Here is a 22,661-nt window from a genome sequence, read left to right on the forward strand (position 1 = left end):
AGTCTTTAAACAAAATTTGCAACAAATTATAGTTGACTCTTGCACCTGTTGAGTAGGCCTACTTGTCATGTTTGTACTGTTTTTCACCTTTATTGTATTGTATTTATTAATTGTTTATTAATTGTTTATTGTGTATTTTATATAACTTTATTTTTTATTTTTAGCATCCACTCCCCCTCTCCCTCCAGAGAGCCTTTGCTCTTGGGTTCAGGCTGCATTTGTAAATAAGAATTTGTTCTTAATTGCTTGCCTGGGTAAATAAAGGTTAAATAAATAAAAAAAACATTTATTCTGATGACTGGGTTATTTTTTTCCTAATGTCTCTGAGAAGCATTTGGTCCTGGACTCCAAAAGAAAAGCTGTGACATGAATAAAGTTGGAATGGATCAGATGCTAATTTGCTTTGCATCTCTCAGCTGGTTGTAAACTTGTAAAGTCGACCAAAATCCCTTTTAACTGCTTGACCTCAAATGCACAGCAGCAGTGTCCAAATGAGCACCGTGCTGTCAGGAGGGAGTGAAAAAGGACACAACAGCAGCAGGATTAGCGCAGTTTGGCCTCCTGCCGCTCGCCCTACAAGACGCTGACACGTTTCCTTCTGTCTGACATAATCAGACGGATGTCCTTTTCTATCCCCCGACCCTCTCTGCTGAGTGGACGCTCGCAGAGCTGCAGCCAAGGTACATCCTTCAGCGAGGATTAATCCCCCTGCTCCCCAGATTATTACCAGCTTAGCACTGCTCAATCTTGGAGATACAACAACAAGCAGGGCGCAAAACAAGAACAATATGTTGAGTCTCCGGCACGCCAGATGAGAAATGTACAAAATATTACTAAAAGTGTTTACACTGCGTTTGACAGCGTGTCCTTGATCGGATTTCTGAAGTTGGTTATTTCACGGTCTGAGTGGGCTGCAGGCTTTTTTCCTTCTGAACAGCCAAAGATGTTTTCAGCACATGAAGAAAAGAGATTTTAGGTTTTTATCCTGAATAGACATACCAGAAAACAAACAAACAAACAAACTTTTATGTTACTGAAGAAACTTTTGTTTGCTCAAAATCCACGTCTTTTTCACACGTCTCAATAAAATTTTTTTAAAACAGCATCTCTCAAGGTCAACCGACAGGAATCCAAAACACTCTGCTGTCAAAAGAGAGCGGCGGCTGAAAGGCTTCATTCAGTCCGCCAGCAGCCGCATCAACAGCACAACACAGGAGGTATTGTTTGTGAAGGGGCTGCTGGTGAACAAACACACACACACACACACACACACACACACACACACACACACACACACACACACACACAGAGGCTGAGCTCGTGTTTGAGGAGATGCAGCTTCCCAGACAAATATGAGAGTCTTCTGGCTAAAGTCCCCACTTCACTCCCCCTCCCCCATATTACATGAGATATGATGGGGTTGAAGGGCAGGGGGAGCTGAAGAGGCCGTGTGCGAGAGTGTCTTTAAAAATACTGGATGGATTAATTCACACCTACACAGATGGAAATCAATGATAAAACTTAATTGTTGTTAATCGTTAATTATTGTTATTGTGTGAAGCACTTCTTGTTGCATTCTGGTTGTAAGAAAAGTGCTGTATAAATGAAGTTTGACTGACTGATTCCACCACATATCCTCGTCTTTTCTTCAACAAACTGTCTGTTTACCTTTCCAGGTGCATTCATTTAAACATAAGCACAGTTTTAAAAGAACAAATATATGTTTTCAGGCATTTTTAAGCCTGTATTTGAAAACGAACAGTAAAGAGATGACAGAAAATAAGGGTAAAAAGATGGGACGTTCTCCATCTCCACATTCAACATCGTCCCCAACCGGAGTCGAACAGGGATGTTGCTGTTCACAGTTGGCACCTTAACCCCAAGGTCACGAGGAACCCGCAATCATATGCACATTTAAATAAAAACAAAGAAGACAAGTTCAACCTTAACAGTTTTATAAGATGATAATATGTCAGGGTGTGTTTTTGTCAGCCTGCTGTGGACGATTTCTGCCCTCTAGTGGCCAAAACAATTAAAAAAAACCACACATCTTTAAATACAGCAGCAGTACTGACCTCCAGTAGACGAGGATACCGATGAGGACGATCAGGCCGAGGACGGTGAGGGTGGAGATGACGGCCAGAGGAACCACAGCCTTCCTCTCTCTGTCCCGGATTGAACCGACTCTGGACTCATGGCTGCTGTTACTGGCCTCTGGAGAGGAAGAACAGAAGCGGACAGACGTTAAAGCTTCTGCGGGGTGAGAGAAGAAGTCAGAGCCATTTCCTGTTGCCTTCACTATCAGTGTTTATCAGAGAATCAGCTGCTCTGGTTGTAGAACTATAACTCATCAAACCTTGGTCAGCCAAAGTCATATAGTAAAACTACTGTCCCCTTTTTTCTCTGATGAACTCCTCCGGCCCTGCAGATGAACTAAAGTACCACTAAATTTACACCATGTTTCAGATGTGTCCATCTTTTAACCGGATGCTATTCAAAACACTAAGTAGTTTTAAAAACAACACTTTTTTTCAAACTACTGAACTGAATTTTTAAGTCAATTTAATTAATTTAGTACTCGCAGTTGAAGTGGCAAAAGTTTGACATTTAAAACATTTCTACATTAATTTTGGCATTTTCACCATTTTTAGACATTTATATATTACTTTGAGCTTTTGCCATTTACACTAACTATTCATTCGTTTTTCCTTTTTGCACTATTTTGAGCCATTTCTCCATTTCTTGATTTCTTTTAGCTGTGTCACAATTTTCAGCCAATAATGAATTACTTTCAGCTTTTCACTATTTTAAGCCACTTATCCATTACTTATCAATTTGTTGTTGTTGTTGTTGTTTTACCATTTTCAATCATTTATCATTTACTTTTTGATTTTTTTTTTTTTTACATTTTAGCCAATTATTCATTACTTTTTTTTTTTGCCATTTTCTGCCATTTATCCATTACTCTTCAAATTTTCACTATTTTCAACCAGTTATCATTACTATTAGCTTTTTCACAATTTTCAGTCATTTATCTGCTACTTTCATATTTTCCAACATTTTCAGTTATTATTCCAATGCTTTTTTTTTTAGCCATTTTCAACCAATTATCCATTATTTTTATTTTTGCAATTTTCAGCCATTTATTTATTACTTTTAGCTTTTGCGCTATTTTCAACCATATATTGATTTTATCTAGCCTTGCCATAGTTGTCAGTCATGAATAACTTTCAGCTGTTTCACCATTTATTAAGTATTTATAGCTGTTTTACCATTAACAACCATTTATCCATTACTTTTTTTTAGTTTTTTATCATTTTTAAGACAACATCTTAGATTGCTTGCTAACTTTTTTCATTTAGTCTCAACATGTAGTGTTGAAGTGTTACAGCTGACTCAATATGTGGATATATAAATATAATTATATGTATATAATTTAATTAAATCTAGTTTGTTTTCTGTCAAATTAATTTAGTTACTCCAAAATCTCCACAAGTACCCCCTGGCAAATGCATAACTACCTCATGGTTGGGAAACACTTAAGTATTCTTCTACAAGTGACACCTTAAAGGGAAGAACCCAGTATGAAAATATGAATGTCAATGACTTCTGTTTCTGTCTATTACCGACCTTGGCATTAATGATGTTTGCAGCATCTCAGTAGCAGAGTGCTCAGTGTCATTATACCAGTTTCCTTCTTTCTTGCTTATGACCTTTTTAATAGACTTCATAATTAGAGTGTTTTCAAAAATCCTTATGGTCTCTGAGTGTCTTATCTCGTGTGACTTTAACACGTTTAATCTTATGGATTACATGTGCAAATTTCTTGGCTGAAAGGCTGGCGTCGCTCGAGTGTTTCACTTATTGAGTACAATTTCATTGATAATGGACAAAACTACCAAAATAAAACTTGAGTTGTAATAAACTGGAATTTTTCTGTAGTGTACGTAGAGATAAATCTGAAACCATGCTTGATTTTAGAGGGAAATTTACAGAGGAATTAGATTAAATTTCAATCAAAGGCTAAATCTGCTAATTCTTTATGTCCATGATCTCCCTAAATTTGGGGGACTCTAGAGTAAAGACCTAACAAGTGGTATTAGTACTAGAGGGGTTCTAGAGCATTTTGGCTTCTGATGAATACATGCGCCAAAACTGGACGCTTTAAATCTAAAGGGACATGTAGAAAATTAATGATGAATGAATTTCCATACATGTCCTCATTCCAAAATTTAGTGATGGCCCAAAAAACTTGGAACCAAACACCGAAACATGTGAGAAGCGACAGGATGACCTGAGATGATGGTTAATTCAACCAATGAGCTAATTTCTGCCTCCAGAGCAGCCGGACCTCCTTGAACTGTTTTTCAGAAACCTCTAACATTTTCTAGTATCTATTATCTACTTCAAATGTCACATGAACCGTATTAATAGCCCAGAGCTGAAACACGATGCACCACCATTCACACTCACCCACCTACTGCACAAACACTAAACTCATCATATTCAGACCTGCCAAACCTCTTGAAAGAAACACAGAGTCACAAAGGATCGTAATCAAAAGTCCATCACAGATCAGGCAAGGCCATATTCATCAAACTGCAGCCGCATACAAGTGAAGCTGAGCTGGAGTCAATCAAGCGGCATTATTATAACTTTGAATAACGTGAAAAGAAAACCTGATGACTGAACCTGACCCCGCTGAGCTGATGCTGCTGAATCCTCCCTTTATCATCCGATAACCAATGAGGAAAACACTAGTATGGATTAACCTTGCTGTTTGTCAGAACTTACCTCTTCTGCACAAACTGACTCAGTTCAGCCGTGAATGGCTGGGTCAGCCCTGTGGACAAGTTCATAAAGAGCCTGTTGTGCGCTTTCTACTCCCTCAGAGTAAAACCCATTCATTCAATCATCCATCCATCCAACAGATTTTTGTCTGCCTCTCAAAAACCCTGGACACATGATAATGGGTGAAAGGAAAAGAAAAGGCCTGGACAGAAGATGCAAAAGGTTATTGGTTTTCGTGCAGAGACTGAAGAGAAAAAAGTGACTCAAAGGAGATCTGATGAGAATTAAGGAAACAAAACTTCCCACTGAAAAGATTTCAATCTACATGATTAAGAAAGTAAATAATGAGGATGGAGTTCTGTTATTGTATATCTAGAGAATGTGAGGGGCATGGATATGGAAATATGCCGCGCATATTTTAGATGATGCCTGTTTTAGTTAAAATATTTTAGACTGATTTCCTCCCAGGCAGCCAATTCATCTCTAAGAGTCACGGCAATCTTAAATATAAAGCTCAAAATCATTGCTGAAATTGGCCTCAAAGTGCTTTAAAATCTGGGTCGTTGATTCAGATAGAGAATCCACTTTAAGAGACTTGAAACGTGCTGCAGATGGGTTACTACACAGTGAATGACTCATTCCCTTAACATTTCCCATTTGTTCAGTCTTTGTAATGTTGTGATGCAGTCGCACACAGAGACTATTGTAAAAGAAACTCTGCTTATTGTGATTTAAAAGTTGCTCTGACAAACAAAACTTGCCCGGCATTCATGAGCCCGCTGTTGCTGGAGTTCAAACAACGAGCAAACACAAAGAAAAAATAACAAACATATCGATAAATGTGTGAATTTAGATGGTTCATCCAAAACTCAGAGCGTCCTTAAGGTAACTACACAAAAACATACAGGCAGACTTATGTCCCCTGTCATGAATTATCACTCTGCAGCTATTGTATAGACTCTGTGGGTTGGTTTTCATATAAGTTTGATATTTAATGACTAAAATTGCTGCCCAGAAGAAGGGAAACTGATGCAATGATTTGAAGTTCATTCCTAATCTATGAATCTAACATACAACTCAGAACATGCATAACTACCTGCATGATTCTTTTAAACCCCTCACATTAGGACCAGTGCTTCCACTAAACATACTGCAGGACATTTATTCCGATTATTAAACACTTTGTAAAAGCTTCACGAATTGTTTTGTTTTTTGAGTCCTTTTTGAGGCTGCACACAGGGCAATGTGCTCAGAGACAGGTGGGCTTTAAACCAGTCGGGGCTTCACAGAGCTCTGCTGCGCTCTAGTGGTCATGACGGGTAACATTTGGGAAGAGGAGATGTTTGTCATTGAGCTGTGGACTGAATATCTCACATTGCATTTGAGGATTTTGGACATCATTCTACACACTTAAAGGTATACCATGCAGGAATTTTTGGTTACTGTTTGTAAACAATATCGCCAACAAAAATGAAAGCTGACCCCAGATACACTGAATTTGTGTTTAATTTTCGGCGCTGTGTTGTAGCGTCCTCTTTGGTACTTGCTGCTTACAGTCTGGTACCTCGTCACTACCTGCGCGCTGTGCCCAGGAACATCCTGAACACAGTAAAATTAGAGGAAAATAAAAAAAATAAAGGCAGAGCACAGAGTCTCTGCAGATAAATACATGATTGAGAGGGATTATACAAGCATTGTGCTTTATTTGTCACAAGGAGGCTGACTTCCGAATTAGGGAGCTTTCAGACCTAGAGTTGTCTTGCTTTGGTCTTTTTTTGTAACAAAGGTGCATAATTATGTAGAGTTGTGCAATAAAGCTGCTCCTGATTGGTCAGAATTTCCATGTGGGAAAAATCCAGGAAGTAAAGCAAACGTTGAAGAAGAGTACACTTGCAAGATAAATGTGACACTTTCTAATGTCACAATGGAGGGACAACTACGCAGGTTGATTTTAGCGCTGCTCATCGTGGACTATATTGCTGTCATTGTTCATTTTAGTCAAACCATACAGTTTGAAAACGAGGCGCGGCTCCAACTAGAAAACAATGTTTTGATGCATTGGATGTGCTGAATGTGCATATTAAAGGCATAGTTTGGATCTTTTCATTGAGGTTGTATGAGATCCATAGTCAGTTGGCACAGCCCAGTTTGGAGAAGCAGGCAGAAGTCTGACATAACAGTTGAGCGATGTACTGCTGTGGACGGGGTCAGCACCAAAAACATATTTTAGCCACTTAAAAAATCAGTATCAGTTTAAGTGTACTCTATGGAGAATATTTTCACCGCTTTACCTTGTCATCAGACAGCAATTTCCAACAGGGAAATGAAGACAATATATCACTCTCTTCAAAGCCAGACTCCATTGAGAAAAACAGTGATTTAACATTGCCGAACACAGGAGCTGCTGGTCTACCGCTGCCTCCAACAGTTATTTTATTTGTGTTATTTTGTGACTTTAGCATTTTAAAGGGTTAGTTCGGATTCACCAAAGTCAAACAACAACACAAAGCTAATAACTGATCGAGGGGGCAGTAGACCAGCAGCTGCTGTGTTGAGAAAGCTAAAATTACCATTTTTGCCAAAGGAGTCTGGTGGCTTTGATGACAGCATAGATGGGGAACGGCAATGTTAAGCTGTGAAAATATGCTAAATATATCATACACTTGAACTGATATTGATATTTGTAGGTGTCTAAAATACGTTTTGCTGCTGCCCCTTGTTCACAACAGTACCCTGCTTAGCTTCTGTGTCATTGCTCATGCCACTTCTCCAAACTGGGAGCGTGCCAACTAACATCTACTGCAGGTAATACACTGATAACAGATAAGTACCTCATACAACCCCACTTCAAAGAATCTGAAATATCCCTTTAAGCATTTGTCATAGGGAAAGGTTCAGCATGCACTTGATTTGATCCTCTCATTTAAAATTCTAATAACACTTTTGAAAATGCCATTGAACTCTGAATTACTGTGATAATGCTGTAAAAGTATTTATTTTTTTTCATACTCATGTACTAAAAAATACAAGAGGATTGATAATAGTGAATGTACCATTAATACATGAAGGTATGTACTGAAACAGCTAAAGGTTTCTAGAGAAACTAAGCAGGCAGGTAAAAATTCCAAATGTTGAATGAATACTTAAAAGGCTGGATTTAGTTCATAAGAGTTAACAGGTGAGATTCTCCTGCACCAACAGCGTCAGGAAAAAAGCAGCACTAAAATGTTAATTAATAAGTAAAAGGGTCACCACTTCTGGATCATTTTTAGTGATGTTATTTTCAACTAAGACCGACAAATCTACTGTCTTGCTGTGATGTGAAACCTTCATCAGAACATGTTTGATGGTGGTAAGGTTTCACATCATGCAGCCAACAACAACTGAAGCCGTACATCTCAGATTATCTTTAAAACAAACAAACAAAAAAACACCTAAGGGCAACACATTCTCACTCTGACGTCGTCACAAATTGACGTTTGGTCATGGACTTTACACGTCCAGATACGATGTGCAAGGTACCCTGGGTGTGTTGGTTGTTGGCGTTCTGGGACGCCTTATCAAGTTCTGCATTGTATGCATTGTCTTCTTTCAAGATACACTTACGTTTTCACAGGAAATTTATGTCCGTACAACACCGCAAATTGACGTTTTTCTTTTCCTTCAACAAAAGAACGGGGGTGAAGCCAAACACGGTTCATCTGCACACAGTGATGCCACACAGCTGGTTCAGTATCAGCACAGTTTCCCTTTATATTCATTGTCTTGTGTGGCGATCAGCAGTGATGTGGTGGTTCACTTTTACACTGTGATCTGTAGCCTATAGTTCGGCTTTAGCTTCTAACTATCTTTGTCTTTTTAACCTGTTGTTGCTGCTGAGTCAGTTTGACATCCTGGATATATCCTTCAAACACAGACTGTAGACCCCTCTGTCTGCTTCTCTCTGACATCACTCTTTCATTTTTCCAAGAAGGGAGTGCAGTCAGTTACAGTGTGGGCTCCACGCTTACTCTGACAGCTTGTCGGATCATCACAAAGGGGCGGGGCTTAGAGAAAGGTCAATTCGCCAGCAAATAAAAAAGCAGATTTATCATTTACTTGTAAATAGAATCACTAAATACAATCCAGACATGGTAACTTTTGCTTCTTATTACCACTTGTGTGTTTTGTTGGGATTAACGTAGTGTAATGGTGTTGCACTGAGCTCTGTGTCAAACTGGCATCCTGACCACAGTGTCCCTTCCTGACCTTTCACCTAATGCATGCTGGAATAGGCTCCAATGCTTCAAAGCCCTGAACAGAATAAGTGGTTGAGAAAATGGATGAATGACTGACACTAACATGAATGCATTTCAAATGATGATGGAGACGGTGATGGTACATTCATCGAAGTTATTGGATCCTGTTAAGTGATGTTTTACCTCGCATGCATGAATTTTCTCGCTTTCACAGACAAAAATGAAAATAAAATGAAATGCAGATTTGTTGTTGATAGATGGTGGATTAGTCATCTGTTTGATGTCCAGGACTCTTCCTGATCTCTTGGCACTGTGCAGGTGTAATGCAGTTTTTTCCCCAATTCGGACGGCTTTTTTACCTGCGACTGGCTCCTCTTCCTCCGACTCTCTTTCTGTGCGCTCGGAGATACTGAAGTCAGAGGACGTCTCGTTGTCATACAGGCTTTCACCCTGCCCTGAGCCGCTCTCCTCCTCCCCGCCCAGCGACCAGGGTGAAGCCGAGGTTACCGTAGGAATGGTTGGCGTCGCTGTGCTTCCAACCTCCGAGGTCATGGCACTGCCGCTCTCGTTTTCAAAATAGAACGCTGAGGAGCGTTCGTCCAAATCATCCGGGGACTGGCCGGACTCAGAAGTCGTAGACAGGGGGACGACATTAGTGACTTTGGTTGAGTAAGGGAACGCGCTCTCTCCTGAGGCTGAGGTTTGAACCCTGTCCCACTCCTGATCTACGCCCTCCTGAGAGTCAGGGAACAGGGCCGAGCCGGAGGCACTGCTGCTAGTGTCTAACGCATGTCCTTCTGGGGTGGGGGTGAAAGGGGAGGCTGTGGGTGAGTTAGGGAGGACAGAGGTTTGGAGGGTGGAGGTCCTGTCTGATGCTGAGAACCAGGGATCCATGACGGCAGACGCCGTGGCTGCAACAGAAACGGGCAGGTCACTATGGGTGACTTGGAGAAGGTAGGAGTGTAAAGAGGACGATGAGGGAGAAATGGCACTATAGGAGAGCAGAGGCTGGTCTGAGGACAGACCATCAGAACCCGCCACAGACAGAGAGTGTAGAAGATCGTCTACACCGACACCAGAGGCTGAAAGGGAGCCCACACTAGAGTAAAGCTCTAAGCTAGCAGAGTCCCAGGCTGAGGACGGCAGGGGTACATGAGGAGAGGCATGCAGCCAGGACGAGGACGCCGACGGCTCCAGAGAACAGCCGCACATGGGGTCCATGTCACTAGCTAACGGAAACCCATCACCACTGACTTCAGGGAGAAAAGACTCTATTGTGCTCCCTGTGGCGTACCTTGCGTCCTCAAACCCAACTGAGAGAGGACGGGATAAGCCCGGAGTTGTGCCAGAGAGGGTGAAGTCACTAGAGAGGAGAACTGAAGGCTGAAGTGTGGGGCTTAGAGACAGAGAGACTGCTGAGAGTGACGGATCCCAGGAGGATTCGGAAGGCTCGGCAGCGACGGTGGTGCTAGATGGATCTGGCACCGTTTGGAGAGGAGGGGTATCACTAAACACTGAGGGGACACCTGAGGAGACCGACGAAGATGAAGACCCAGATAACAAATCACCATCGCTATCATCGAACCCAACACTGGGGAACACGGGGTCAGTCTCCCAACCAGACAGGGGGTGTGAAGGGTGGGGGAGGTGGGGCAGGGTGGAGGCAGAGAGTGTGGGGGTTGAAGGAGAAGCCAGGTCTTTGCTAGACAGCGGAGTGCTAGCGGCATGCTCAGAGTCCGATGCGTAGGCAGACAACACAGGCCAAGACGAGGAGGAAGGGTCATGCAGGCAGGTGGAGGGGTCCGCAGTGTCACACAGAGGGGAGGAGGAGGAAGAAGAGGAGGTGGAGGGGAGGACAGAGGGACGCTCACCGTTAGACAGCGGCTGTGTGGTCTGCAAGAGAACGCCACTCAACCGGACAGAGGTTGTGGTAGACGAAAAACGAGGCATGCTGGGAGTTGTGGGCCTACGCTGAACAGCTTCACCCGAGGAGGAAGGTTGGGTGGTCGAAGTTTGGATCTCTGGAAGACCTCCAGGTGCGGCAGACACACCTCCATCTGTGGTGTCTTTGTTGAAGGGTCGCCCCAGGCCTTGGTCAACCTCAGCCTGGATGAAGGATGAGGATGTCGTTGTGCTGCTCACGTCGCTGGTGCGAGACCTCAGTGTGGTCGTGGTGGGGCTGTACGAAGAAATACTTTTACCACCTTTTGTCTCTGCGTTGTTGGATGTAGGAGCCGTGGTACTGACACCACCTTTTTTTTTGTCAAAGTTATCTTCTGAGTCTGGACTGATTCCTCCAGGGGCACCATCTGTCTTTGCATTGGAGTACACAGGAGTACTGGAAGTGGAAATAAAGCCTTCATTGGTGGTGGTTGTGGAGTAAAAGGGAGCATTGCCACTGAAGTCAGCATCTCCTCTGGTTTTTGGTTGCAGGGTGACCTCTGGTGGACGTGTGGAGGAACTGCGGTGTACTGTCTCTTCAGAATGACTCTGGACTTGACCAGTCTGGGTGGATCTGACCAGAGGAACTGGATCAGTGGTGGTTTTCCTCAAACCTGATTCTTCTGTTGTGGTTTTGATGCCAGGTAGACGTAAAAGAGGTGATGCAGGAGTCGTGGTCTTCGGGGAGTTTGTAGGCATCCAGGCCGGATCATAATCCTCAGTTTGGACTGGTTCATTCCAGGACAGATCGGGATCATAGTTGCCCTGTGGGTGAGAAAGAGGTCAATGGACAGTTGTAAATAACAGTGATAGTTCTGAAGAAACAGTCATTACGTTTACATGCACAAAATATTACAGTTTCTGCCCTTATTCTGAGAAAGACAATATTCTTACTATGCTGTTTACATAACCAATAAGAATGAATATTCCACTAATACTGTTGTTTACATGCAGCTGAGCATTCTCCGATTAACATGCCCTCACACACTGGTTTCCAATCTGGATGTCCCGATCCCCACCAGGGTTTGCCAAAGATTTAATGTGGGTTCAGAGGCCTTCTTGATTTAAACTTTGAAATTATATATACAGCAAGCCTCCGTCTCAGTATTTCATTCATTTGTGTGAAGAAAACCAAATGAAATTGTCATTTTTAAAGTTCAGATTATTATTCAAGATATACATTTTACAAAAGGGCACGGAGAAGACCTGAACACATCTATATTCACACAGCATTCACTCTGCTAATCAGTCTCGTCCTGCATTCGACGAGTACGCAGTTCAAACAACCAAACAACCGATGGATCCATGTTTTCATGTTGAATATTGTCTTTTTTTAAATAAGGTTAGAAACCAGAATATTTTGTGCATGTAAAACAATCAACGACATGCAGTGTTGGAAGAATAAGTTTCCTCACCTCGTCGTCAAATTCATCAGAATCTGGATCCAGTGTATTTTCTGGAAAAAGGCACAGTTTGGATCATTAGTTACACAAATATGTCAAAACAAGAACTAAAACAACTCTAAAAATATCAGTCTCATGGAATACAGAATTTAACTCGACCCTACTTTGATTTTTAAATTTCTGAGTTGTTTTTATGTTGGTGTTAATTTCCTGAGGTTAAAAATGTGCGTAAACCAAGAAGCAGAGACATGACAAAGGGTAAAACAATTTGAAAACAGTGTGATGAGAACATCACAGAGAGGAAAAGGCAAACCCCTGGAACGCTGTGTTTCTGGATGCTTCAGAAAAATGAAAAGACAAAGTTCCTGTTCAGTTACGTTTACTGTAAACCTAAAACACTGCATAATCTCCATAATAAAATCTGAAAATGAATGTGCTCTTGGTGGATGTAAATGTGTGAAATGACAGCAGGAGACAAAGAGGGAAAGGTTGCAGATGTCACTTCAAGCAGTATGTTGGCTCCATGATAAACACAAAATCACATGATGACAAATGCTTGCATGCAACACACCAGACATATTCGCACTTTCATGCATGGATTCCCCCAAAGACACAAGCAAACACAGAAAACCTTTAACAAAAAGCATTTGCAATTAATCATTTTTCTTTCTGTTTTATCCTTCCTGTAAAACAAGACGAGCCAAGAAAAGTAATTTGAACTCTCAGCTACTTTCCTCTGATTGTCTGAACTTTTTGATATTCAAACTCAACCCATCTGTCACCTGAGAGGGATAAAACAAACTCACAAAAAGAGTTATTTGCAAATGCCACTGAGCTCAGACGCACAGCACACAGCGGGCATGTCAGGGGGCAGGTGGTGGTGTGGCTCTTACCTGTCTGAGGCTAAGTCACACATCATGGAGACCAGATCAAACTGGTTTGTGAAGCATGAGGTGAGGTTTTACAAGTTTAATGAACTGGGTTTGAAGGAGATGACTCGGGTTTGGCACAAAAGGACGTAAGTGGCTAAAACCAACTTTAAGTTATCAATGGAAATCTCTTGTTGAGGTATATTTGATTAATTAAATCAAAATAAAAGAAAGAACATTTAATTTGATTAGTTGATCAACAGAAGGTTAATTAATTGTAAGTTTTAGTCAACTGTCAAATAAAAACAACAAACATCTATAGCTTCAAAATGTTAGAGGTTCAATAATCTGCATGCTCTCCTTTAAAAATTATGCCACTAAAACTTTTCAAAATTAAATGATTTGAAATGAGTTTGAAATATTGTAATCAATTTTTTGGCCCTTGTAAATAGTGACGGTTATTTTAATTCACTTTAAGCACTGACATTTCCTAGTTGAAAAAAAAGGCTTGAAAAATTAACTGATAAAAACAATCTAAGTGGCGCTCTGAAATTGATTTGATGTTATGCGAGGTCACAGTGACCTTGACCTTTGACCACCAAATTGTTATCAGTTCATTCTTGAGTCCAAGTGGATGTTTGTGCCAAATTTGATGAAATTCCCTTTAGGCCTTCTTAAGATATCATGTTCACATGAATGAAACATATGCAAGGTCACATTGACCTTGACATTTGACCATCAAACTCTTATCAGTTCATTGTTGAGTCCAAGAAGATATCTGTGCCAAATATGAAGACATTCCCTAAAGGTGTTTTCAAGATACACCATTCACAAGAATGCAGAGGACGAGGTCACACTGACCTTGATGTTTGGCGTTTGATCACCAACTTCTAATCATTTTATCCTTGACTCAAAGTGGACATTTGTGCCAAAATTGAAGAAATTTCTTTGAGGTGTTTATAAGATATTTTGTTAACAAGAATGAGACGGATTAGGTCACAGTGACCTTTGACCACCAAAAATCTAATCAGTTCAATGTTAAGTTCAAGTGGACATTTGTGCCAAATTTAAGAAAATTCCCTCAAGACATGGATGGATGGAGAGACAGACAACCCAAAAACGTAACGCAACCAGGGCTATCATAAAAATAATAAATTTAAAATATAAATATTGGCACTGTACATGGTATAGCTAACCATTTAAATATAAATATAATAGTATTATAATATATATATACATATATAGATATATATATATTGTTAATTAATATTATTTATAAAATTAAAGTTACACCTCTTTGGGCTCATTATTCAAACTACATCTGAAAATAATGTATTCAACACTTATTAACTTAGAAGTAATATTCAAATTAGACTAAGTCATATTCAAATACAGTAATAAATAACTTCATGCTAGCCTCTGAAGAATTATACTAATTGAAATAAGTAACCTAAAGGAATAGTAGATATTAATTGCAATTTATGAGACAGATATGATTGCTTTTAATGATGCAAACGATTTCAAGAAATTATGTTATATTAAAAAATGTATGTTTGTAGATGAATTACTTTATCGATAAATGTCCAAAGATAGTTACCAGAACCCGATGTGATGTCTTAAAATTGATTAAATGTCTAACAAGCAAATGTGAGGTATTTTTTGTATTTGAATATTTAATAATCAATCAACAATATCATAGATTTAATTTTCTGTTGATCAACTAATGGCTTAATCTTCTAATAATTACAGCTGTAGACATAGCTAGCATTAGCGTTAAGCTAGCCAAAATGTAGCACTAAGCTAACGTGATAATCTGCTCAAAATAGCAAAAGCGTTTGTGTTAGTTACTATCATGCAATGTTTCACTTGTCATTTCACAAAAGGACTTTCTTGGAAACAGTTGTGACATTTAAAGGTGCAGCTAAAGTGGGACTGTAACGTTAGCTTAGCCAACATGGTGCAGACAATGGTGACACAAAAAGATTTGGTGATGTAAACCTACTAGATGTTGCAGAATATCACCCACTCATGCAAGCTGACACTGAAATAGGATGCAATGGCTTTTTTCTTTGTCACAAGACATATTAGTTTATTTAATATAAAGTTCAGTTGAAATACAAAGTTACTATGATTATAATTTCAGTCCATGTTACACACATGCAAACATTTCTCTTACTGTGAGAGGCAGATGGAGCGAACGCCACACAATGACAACAAAACAAAGATGGCGACTTTGGAAATGACCCCAAACCAAGCATGTTCATCTTAGAGATATAGAAATATATAGAGAAAGCACATCTGAAGAGTACACACAGAGAAACATGTACAACTGTTAAACACGTAGAAAAAGACGAGTCAAACAACAGCACTGCGTGTGTGCGATTAAATCCCAACAAAACACAGAATATATACCCCAGAGTGAAGGGCAAGGAGGGTGAGTGAGATAAAGAGGATGAAAACTAAAATATATATATTGGTTGTTTCATTCAGGGTTCAGAGGGAGGAAGAGTGGGAGGATGGAAATGTTTCTAAAAAAAAAAAAAGAAGAAATGTGGCCAGTAAAGAAAAAGTCAGAAGTTTACTGCACCACTAACACAAACCCATATCAGAAATATCTCCTGTAAGTTTAACCAGTAGATTTGTTCCCTCATGATTCAATAATTTCGGGTCTGTTTTTCACTTTTGATATTAGCAATGCTAGCGGTCTCCGCATGATTCCAGTCTTTGTCTTACAGGTTGTCAGTCAAGGTGTAAATTTAAAAACTTTTAGTTATCTGGCATTTCTGTTGTTTAATATGAAAACCCATTTCTGACAGTAAAATTAAAAAAGTTCAGCAAGAAATGAGTAAAAATACTCAGTAAATCAAAATTTATAACTGCGGTAAATAACTAAGTCAAAATTCTGACTTAACAACACAAAAATATAACATTCAGTGTCTTTCTTTAAAACATAGTGGATGGTAAGCCATAAGTATGAGATAAAAAGACCAAATGTTCACAAAGTTTTGAAAAATTCTTAATATACTTGTAATAGATTTTTTTAGATATCAAATTAAATAGTAAGTCATATTAAACTGTCAAAATTTTGACTAATAATTTTTAAAAGATTTAAAAACTTGACTCAAAACTTTGTATCTCATGAACCTGACTTACTATTTCTGAAGTTTGACTTAGTATTTCATTAACTTGACTAAATACTTAATCTTCTTTTTTTCCTGTCAGGAATGGGTTTCCATAGATTTTAGTCGTCCTCTTTAATCTTTTTTAAGTCTTAATGTTGCGATTTAAGAAGCCAGTGAACTAGTTTTCAGTTCTTCAACGTAAAAAAAAAAAGCAGTGTAATAAGAAATATCTGTACAGTTCATCTGCCGAACTCTACGCTCAGTCTTGGGCACGGTCGCTCTTACCGGGGTCATCGATGGGCATGTCGACCGGCAGCTGGTCACTCACACGTCCGTACAGACCGTTGGTGCAGACCGCCACCACCTGGACCACGTAGCTGGTGTTGGCTAACAGGTCATCGAGTATCGCTCCCTGGTGGAAGGAGAATGAATGACACCCACTTTGAAGAACCACTGACCCAATGACACCATCAACTTCAGGCAGATTTTTTCTAGAGTTGGATGGAGCTAACTTCTACAAGCATCAACTTGTAAGGACTTGAAATTTGTGAGATCAGTGAGAGGCGAGGCCAGGCTCTGATCATAAACTAGAATAACTGACGGTTTACAGGCTGCACAACATGAGGAGCTGTTGATGTGATCACGATGCATGGTAATCAATAAAAAATGTACAAAATCCAGAGAAGGAAACATCCCTTCAAGCATGGAGCTCATAATCTGGATATAGAAATTTGGTCGAAGCTCTGTCCTTTAACAAAGTGGTGGATGGTTTTGCACAGAAACTAGTGAGACAAAAATATCTGGTCTAAAGAAAGCTCAGTGTGTTACTGAGCATCTGTGGTTGAAACTTTTGTCGGGCTTTACAATCAATGCTTGACACGCGTTTAGATTTTCAGTGAATAACTTCATTTCAGCTGCTAACTAAGGCCTAACCAAGCTGGCAGACCGGTGGCTTTGAATGGAGACGTTATCACAAACTTTGAGGAAATCATTTTTGATATTATGAGCTTGTGGACTCTCCCTCTCACCACATCCTGGTCCCCGTCAGTCAGGTATATAGAAGCAGCAGCATCTTCTGCATTGGCCTTTCGGTAGCTGACGGAGTATTTTTCTATGCTGGCGTCATACACCGCCCGGGGCCGCTCCCACGTCACCAGCAGGCTGCTCAGGTTGTAGGGCAACGCCTGGATGTTTTCCGGCTCCGAACTGCAAACTGACAGACGGAGACAGACGAAAACAAATAAATTAATTTAAAAAAGGTCATAAAAAATAGAATCCTTTAAATTCCAAATTTTTGTGCTTATCAATTTTACTCCCACTGCCATGAGTACCTGCTCACTAGGGCTGCAATGGCATGACATTTTCATAGTACAATGAGATATCACGTTCATGATTGAAAATGAAACCTTTGACCATCAAACTTTAATCAGTTCATCACTGAGTGGACATTTGTGCCAAAATTGAAGAAACTCCCTTAAGATGTCCTTGACATACAGTGTTCATGAGGATGCAACGGACACGATCACAGTGACCTTGATGTTTGACCTTTGATCACCAAGTTCTGATCAGTTCATCCTTGACTCAAAGTGGATGTTTGTGCCAAAACTGAAGAAATTTGGATGTTTTCCGACACCGAACTGCACACTGACAGAGGGAGACAGACGAGAACAAACTTAAAAAAAGGTTATAAAAAATAATCCTTTAAATTCCAAATTTTTGCGCTGACCAATTTCACTCCCAGAGTCACCAGTACCTGCTGAGGTAAGGCTGACTAAGGTTGCAACGGTACGAAATTTTCACAGTATGATATGATTACGATATGCTATGATATGATACGAAACAATATGGTATGATACGATAAAATACAATATGATACTGTACGGTACGATTCGGTAAGATGCAATACAATATGATAACCTTTATTGTCGCTGCAGGGAAATTTGTCTTGGACTCAGGAGCTGCACAAGTATTGCTGCCTTATAATAATAGTCCGAAGAAATTAAAAGCATACACCATAAACACATTAGAACACATACTACACAACAGTATTACACATCAGCCATTCATGTTTTGCACATAACACCAGCACACGACAGAGCACCATCAGCAAAACACAACCCCTAAAGCATCAAGCGACATTATTTAAAGTCTTAACTGAGGTTGGCGGAGATAAATTTGACAGCCTTCATAGAAACATGGTGTTATAGACTTATTATTATCAGTCACAATGACCCTGAAAGGACCAAAAACTGAAGGTGTTTTTTGGGGTGTTGAAGAAATGTTTTATTAGTTAAATTAAAACTTGACACCATTTCTTTTTAATAGAGGTATAAAACTGAAATAACTAAAATAAAGGTTTGATTCTCTATCCAGTTGCTTTTTTCCCCACCATAGATAAGCAAATGTACACACTATGATAACTGTTAATTTTCATACTACGTTACACCTTGAAACCAACATACTGCTGAATCCCTGCTGACACAGTTAAAGTTTTACCCAAAAAACCTGGGTAGGAAAGTGAACCGTTATTCTACTTTGGATTCATCTCCCTCCTTAAATATATATACCATCTCAATGGGCTGAAATCTTCACAGACTTTTAGAAATGAGTCTGTACTGATTGAAATAACAACAACAATAATAATATTAACAATAATAATAATAATAATGATGTTTTACGTGGTTGAACCAGGAACAAAAACATGTGAGGACTGCAATGAAATAAAATCAGATTCATTTTAAAAGATACATTTTGAGAGTGATTCTGCCAGCCTCATATCTTTCAAGGAATTATATATAAAATCTATATTGATCAATAAAACCATATAACAGAAGTCCGATGACGTTGATGGGGTTCTTGATGTTGTTCCTTCCTGTGTTTTTAAGAGTGTCCTTCACACAGTGATTCTGGGTCAGAGTTGAGATTAGAGGAGCAGATGACAGACACTCTGAGGTCTGGATTAACCCAGATTAAAAATGGCTGAGGGAAGATGATAATAGACAAACAATGACACATTTCCTCCTCTAATGGCTCGGAGCTGAACCTCTGCTCTCACTAACCTCTGACCTTTGTCCTCTCTGAGGGATCAAAGTGAAAATGTCACGCCCGTGTGTGTGTCAGAGCTGCTGTAGAGCCGATAAAATCTGATGTGTACACATGTGATAAACTGTATTTTACCACAAATCAGATATGTATGGTCCCCACCCAGGAAAATACAGGGACAAACACTGTGAGCAGGACATCTGAGGCTGTCCAGTTTAACCACCAGAGGGCAGAGTGAGCCAGGAGAACATGTGTGAACGTGACATGAGGATCTACTCACCTGTTGATCTGTTCACTGTGGTAAAGTACCAACGTTACCAGGGCCGTAGCCATCATTTCAGAAGTGAGGGGGACAAATTGTTCAGAGGTCTATGGAGTGATTTATCATCCTCTCGCATTCAGTTGCACCACTCCTTAGCGGCTACAGAGCCACATAACACAGCCACAGTACAGCACCAGGGACCTACTTTAGCTCTTTAAAATGATATACTATCAAAGTCTAAAGTTTTAGCTGCCAAACTCTGGTTGAGTTGACACAGAATGACCCTCGAGCATCTACAGGGTAAGCAGCCAGATAACTAAGTGCCAAATGACAACACTGAACATGAAAAGTTCAGTAAAACACTTTTCCTGTACTGAACATGAAAAGTTCAGTAAAACACTTTTCCTGTTAGCAAGTTATTAGCACACAAAATGGAATGGAAGTGACAAGGTAACAGGGTAATAAGCCACATAAATAAACATTCATTTAATGTGTATGCGTCTGGCTGGTGGTAACAGCTGTAAAATGTGCAGGGGACGGAGGGCACAGATACAGTAAGTGCGGGGGACATGTCCCACGCGTACCCCGCAACTGCTACGCCCATGAACGTTACGTCTCTAACACCTGTGTGACACTCTAATTATGGGCAGTTCAACAGCACTGATTAGTACCCATAATTAAATATCACCATAACGTTAAATTAAAATGAAAATCTGACAGAAAAACTGGAGTTTATCCTCAAAAACAGACTCCAATGTAAAAAGTGCATGAGAAGTAGTCAAACTATAGTCTGCACAGAGAGTGTGTCAGTGGTTTCGTTTTTAACCTCTCTAACTCCGCCAGGACACTAACGTCCTCGCTCCCCCCCTCCTCTGTTAAATGGTATCTTCCAGGCGCACTACGTCGTCAACCCATGTGATGTTTGGTATTGCCGGATTCAGGAAGCTCTCGACTTTTCAAAAATAACATTGTTTTTCTTTTATTTATTATGTATTTCGCACCAGAGCAGCCTAAACACACAAAGTGCAAAGTCATGATGAGTGGTGACAAGTCATGTCATGCCATTTTTCGACGGGAAAAGTTAAAGGACTTAGCTGTTTTTTAAAAGGTAAGAGTCTCACTCTACCACTATTTTTGGCTGAGATATACCGTCTAGAAAGTGGGATCATAACTTTCACGTTTCATATGGCTTTATTTGGTGATATTTTATGGTGTTTCTGTGTCATAAACAACATCAGCTATCATAATCACACCTGATTTCAATAAGGTACAATGTTTGAAGCTGGCTGAGTGTTGTTTGATCACTGATAGTACTGTTTTGAAGCAGAGTGACCGACTTGTCATTTGGAGCTCCGCCTGGATCTTTTCATGGTAAAAACACTGTAGAATGGTCATACTTTGAGCAGTCTTCTTCAAATTTGAAACAAGTGTTCATTGATAGTGTGCCTACAGCCCCACAGTGTCATTTACCTGCTCAGGTGAAGCCACAGACAGCCCCACAGTGTCATTTACCTGCTCAGGTGAAGCCACAGACAGTTATTCATCCTGAAAAATATTTTTTATTTTATTTTAGGTAAAATCTTCAATTTTTTACTGACTTCAGAGGCCCATTACTCTGTCTCTGTATCACCTAGAGTGTTTCTGACACTTTCACAAGAAACTCCAGGGAGTTTTCTTTCTGGCAAGACCTCATGCATGCATGTAGTCACAGTGGTTCAGAAGCTACAGTCATTTTAATTTGGGTATGTCATTTTAGGCATTTTTGCTCCAAAATGGCGGTGGAGTACAAGAGTTAATCTATGCTGTGAACAGTGACGCTAAAAGAGAACTGCTGGCTATGTAACAAACTCAGTGCTCTGTGCTGCTTCCTGTTACTGTCAAAATAAAACAGAGATGGTGGTTCCCATGAGGATAAGCCAGTTTTTCAACTTCTTGTTTCCATGTTGGATTGTTTTATACAAATGTAGAGGTCATTTTGATCCTCCATAATACGGAGTAATAAAATGTTCCTTATGCAGTATGTATTCACATTAAACCTAACAACTCATCGCTGCAATATTCTGTGGCATTATTCAGCTGTGCAATATTTTTCAGTACACAACTTTATTCTCACTAACACCTCTTAAATGTTTATATTTATTCAACATACAATTCACATAGCTGTATATATGTCTTATGTTTACTCTTATTCTATTCTTGTTTTATTGTATTGATGTAGTCTGAAGTGGAAATCAATGACCAAGGTATTTGACGACTTTGGAATCAGAGCAGGTTGGATTTAAATCTCCAATAAACTGGATTTAGCTTACGCGACACCGGCTGCTTATTTCACTGACATGTGGCTGTATTTAAAAAGTATTTTTTTCCAAAATATGTTTTAAATCTCATAGGAGTGAAAGCTGTTTGATTGCCTTGAGTATTGTGGGAGTGGCTGTTTTTTTGTTTGTTTTTTACGAGATTAAAATATTCAGACAGGTGCAAAATTGTACAGCATTTTGTAGGAAATACCTTATGTGCACCATTGTTTTATCACCAGGGAGGAAGGTTTAATTTTTTACAGTTAACTGCATCATGAGGTGTGCAGGAGACAACTTTAAAGACACTCATACCACAGCGTAAAAACATTCTATTCAAAATTTTACTTAACCCTTTGAAACCTGGAGCGAAATCACTTTTCTTGTGCTGCTTTCAGACTCCTTTCACAAGAATTTAAACCTTTGAACCTTCCAGCACACTGGCACAATTTCTTTCAAAAACATGGGGGGAAAGGCAAGGAGCAACTTGGTCAGAAATGTTCTACAAATTGCAAAAAATGCATAGATTTAGATTTTTTTTTTTTAAGTCAGTTCTTGGTTTGTTTTTTGTTATTAACTTTCTTTTCTTTTTTCCTTCTTTTATACTAATTTTCTTGTTTTTAATTTTTTTTTTTTTTAACTAATTTTTGCTATTTTTTTGGGGCCATTTCTTCTTTCGTTGCTCATTGCCTTCTTCCC

At 39.7% G+C, this 22,661-nt stretch overlaps 1 protein-coding gene across 3 annotated transcripts in view; it reads right to left on the reverse strand.

The window, feature by feature from the left end:
• Nucleotides 1–22,661, reverse strand: part of ptprz1a (protein tyrosine phosphatase receptor type Z1a) — a 136,607-nt gene that overhangs the window by 37,829 nt on the left and 76,117 nt on the right. Inside the window, exons 9-14 of one of the 3 annotated variants that reach the window (XM_050072836.1) lie at nucleotides 17,393–17,577; nucleotides 16,650–16,776; nucleotides 12,386–12,426; nucleotides 10,901–11,735; nucleotides 9,389–9,940; nucleotides 2,076–2,214 (exon numbers count right to left, since the gene is read on the reverse strand). In XM_050072836.1, coding sequence (XP_049928793.1) covers nucleotides 2,076–2,214; nucleotides 9,389–9,940; nucleotides 10,901–11,735; nucleotides 12,386–12,426; nucleotides 16,650–16,776; nucleotides 17,393–17,577 — 1,879 coding nt within the window. Of the gene's footprint in view, nucleotides 1–2,075; nucleotides 2,215–9,388; nucleotides 11,736–12,385; nucleotides 12,427–16,649; nucleotides 16,777–17,392; nucleotides 17,578–22,661 lie in introns of all 3 variants that reach the window. The other 2 variants (XM_050072835.1, XM_050072837.1) reach the window with 2 other exon arrangements.

The sequence above is a fragment of the Epinephelus moara genome, chromosome 20 (assembly GCF_006386435.1).
Source record: "Epinephelus moara isolate mb chromosome 20, YSFRI_EMoa_1.0, whole genome shotgun sequence".
NCBI classification, from domain to species: Eukaryota; Metazoa; Chordata; class Actinopteri; order Perciformes; family Serranidae; genus Epinephelus; species Epinephelus moara.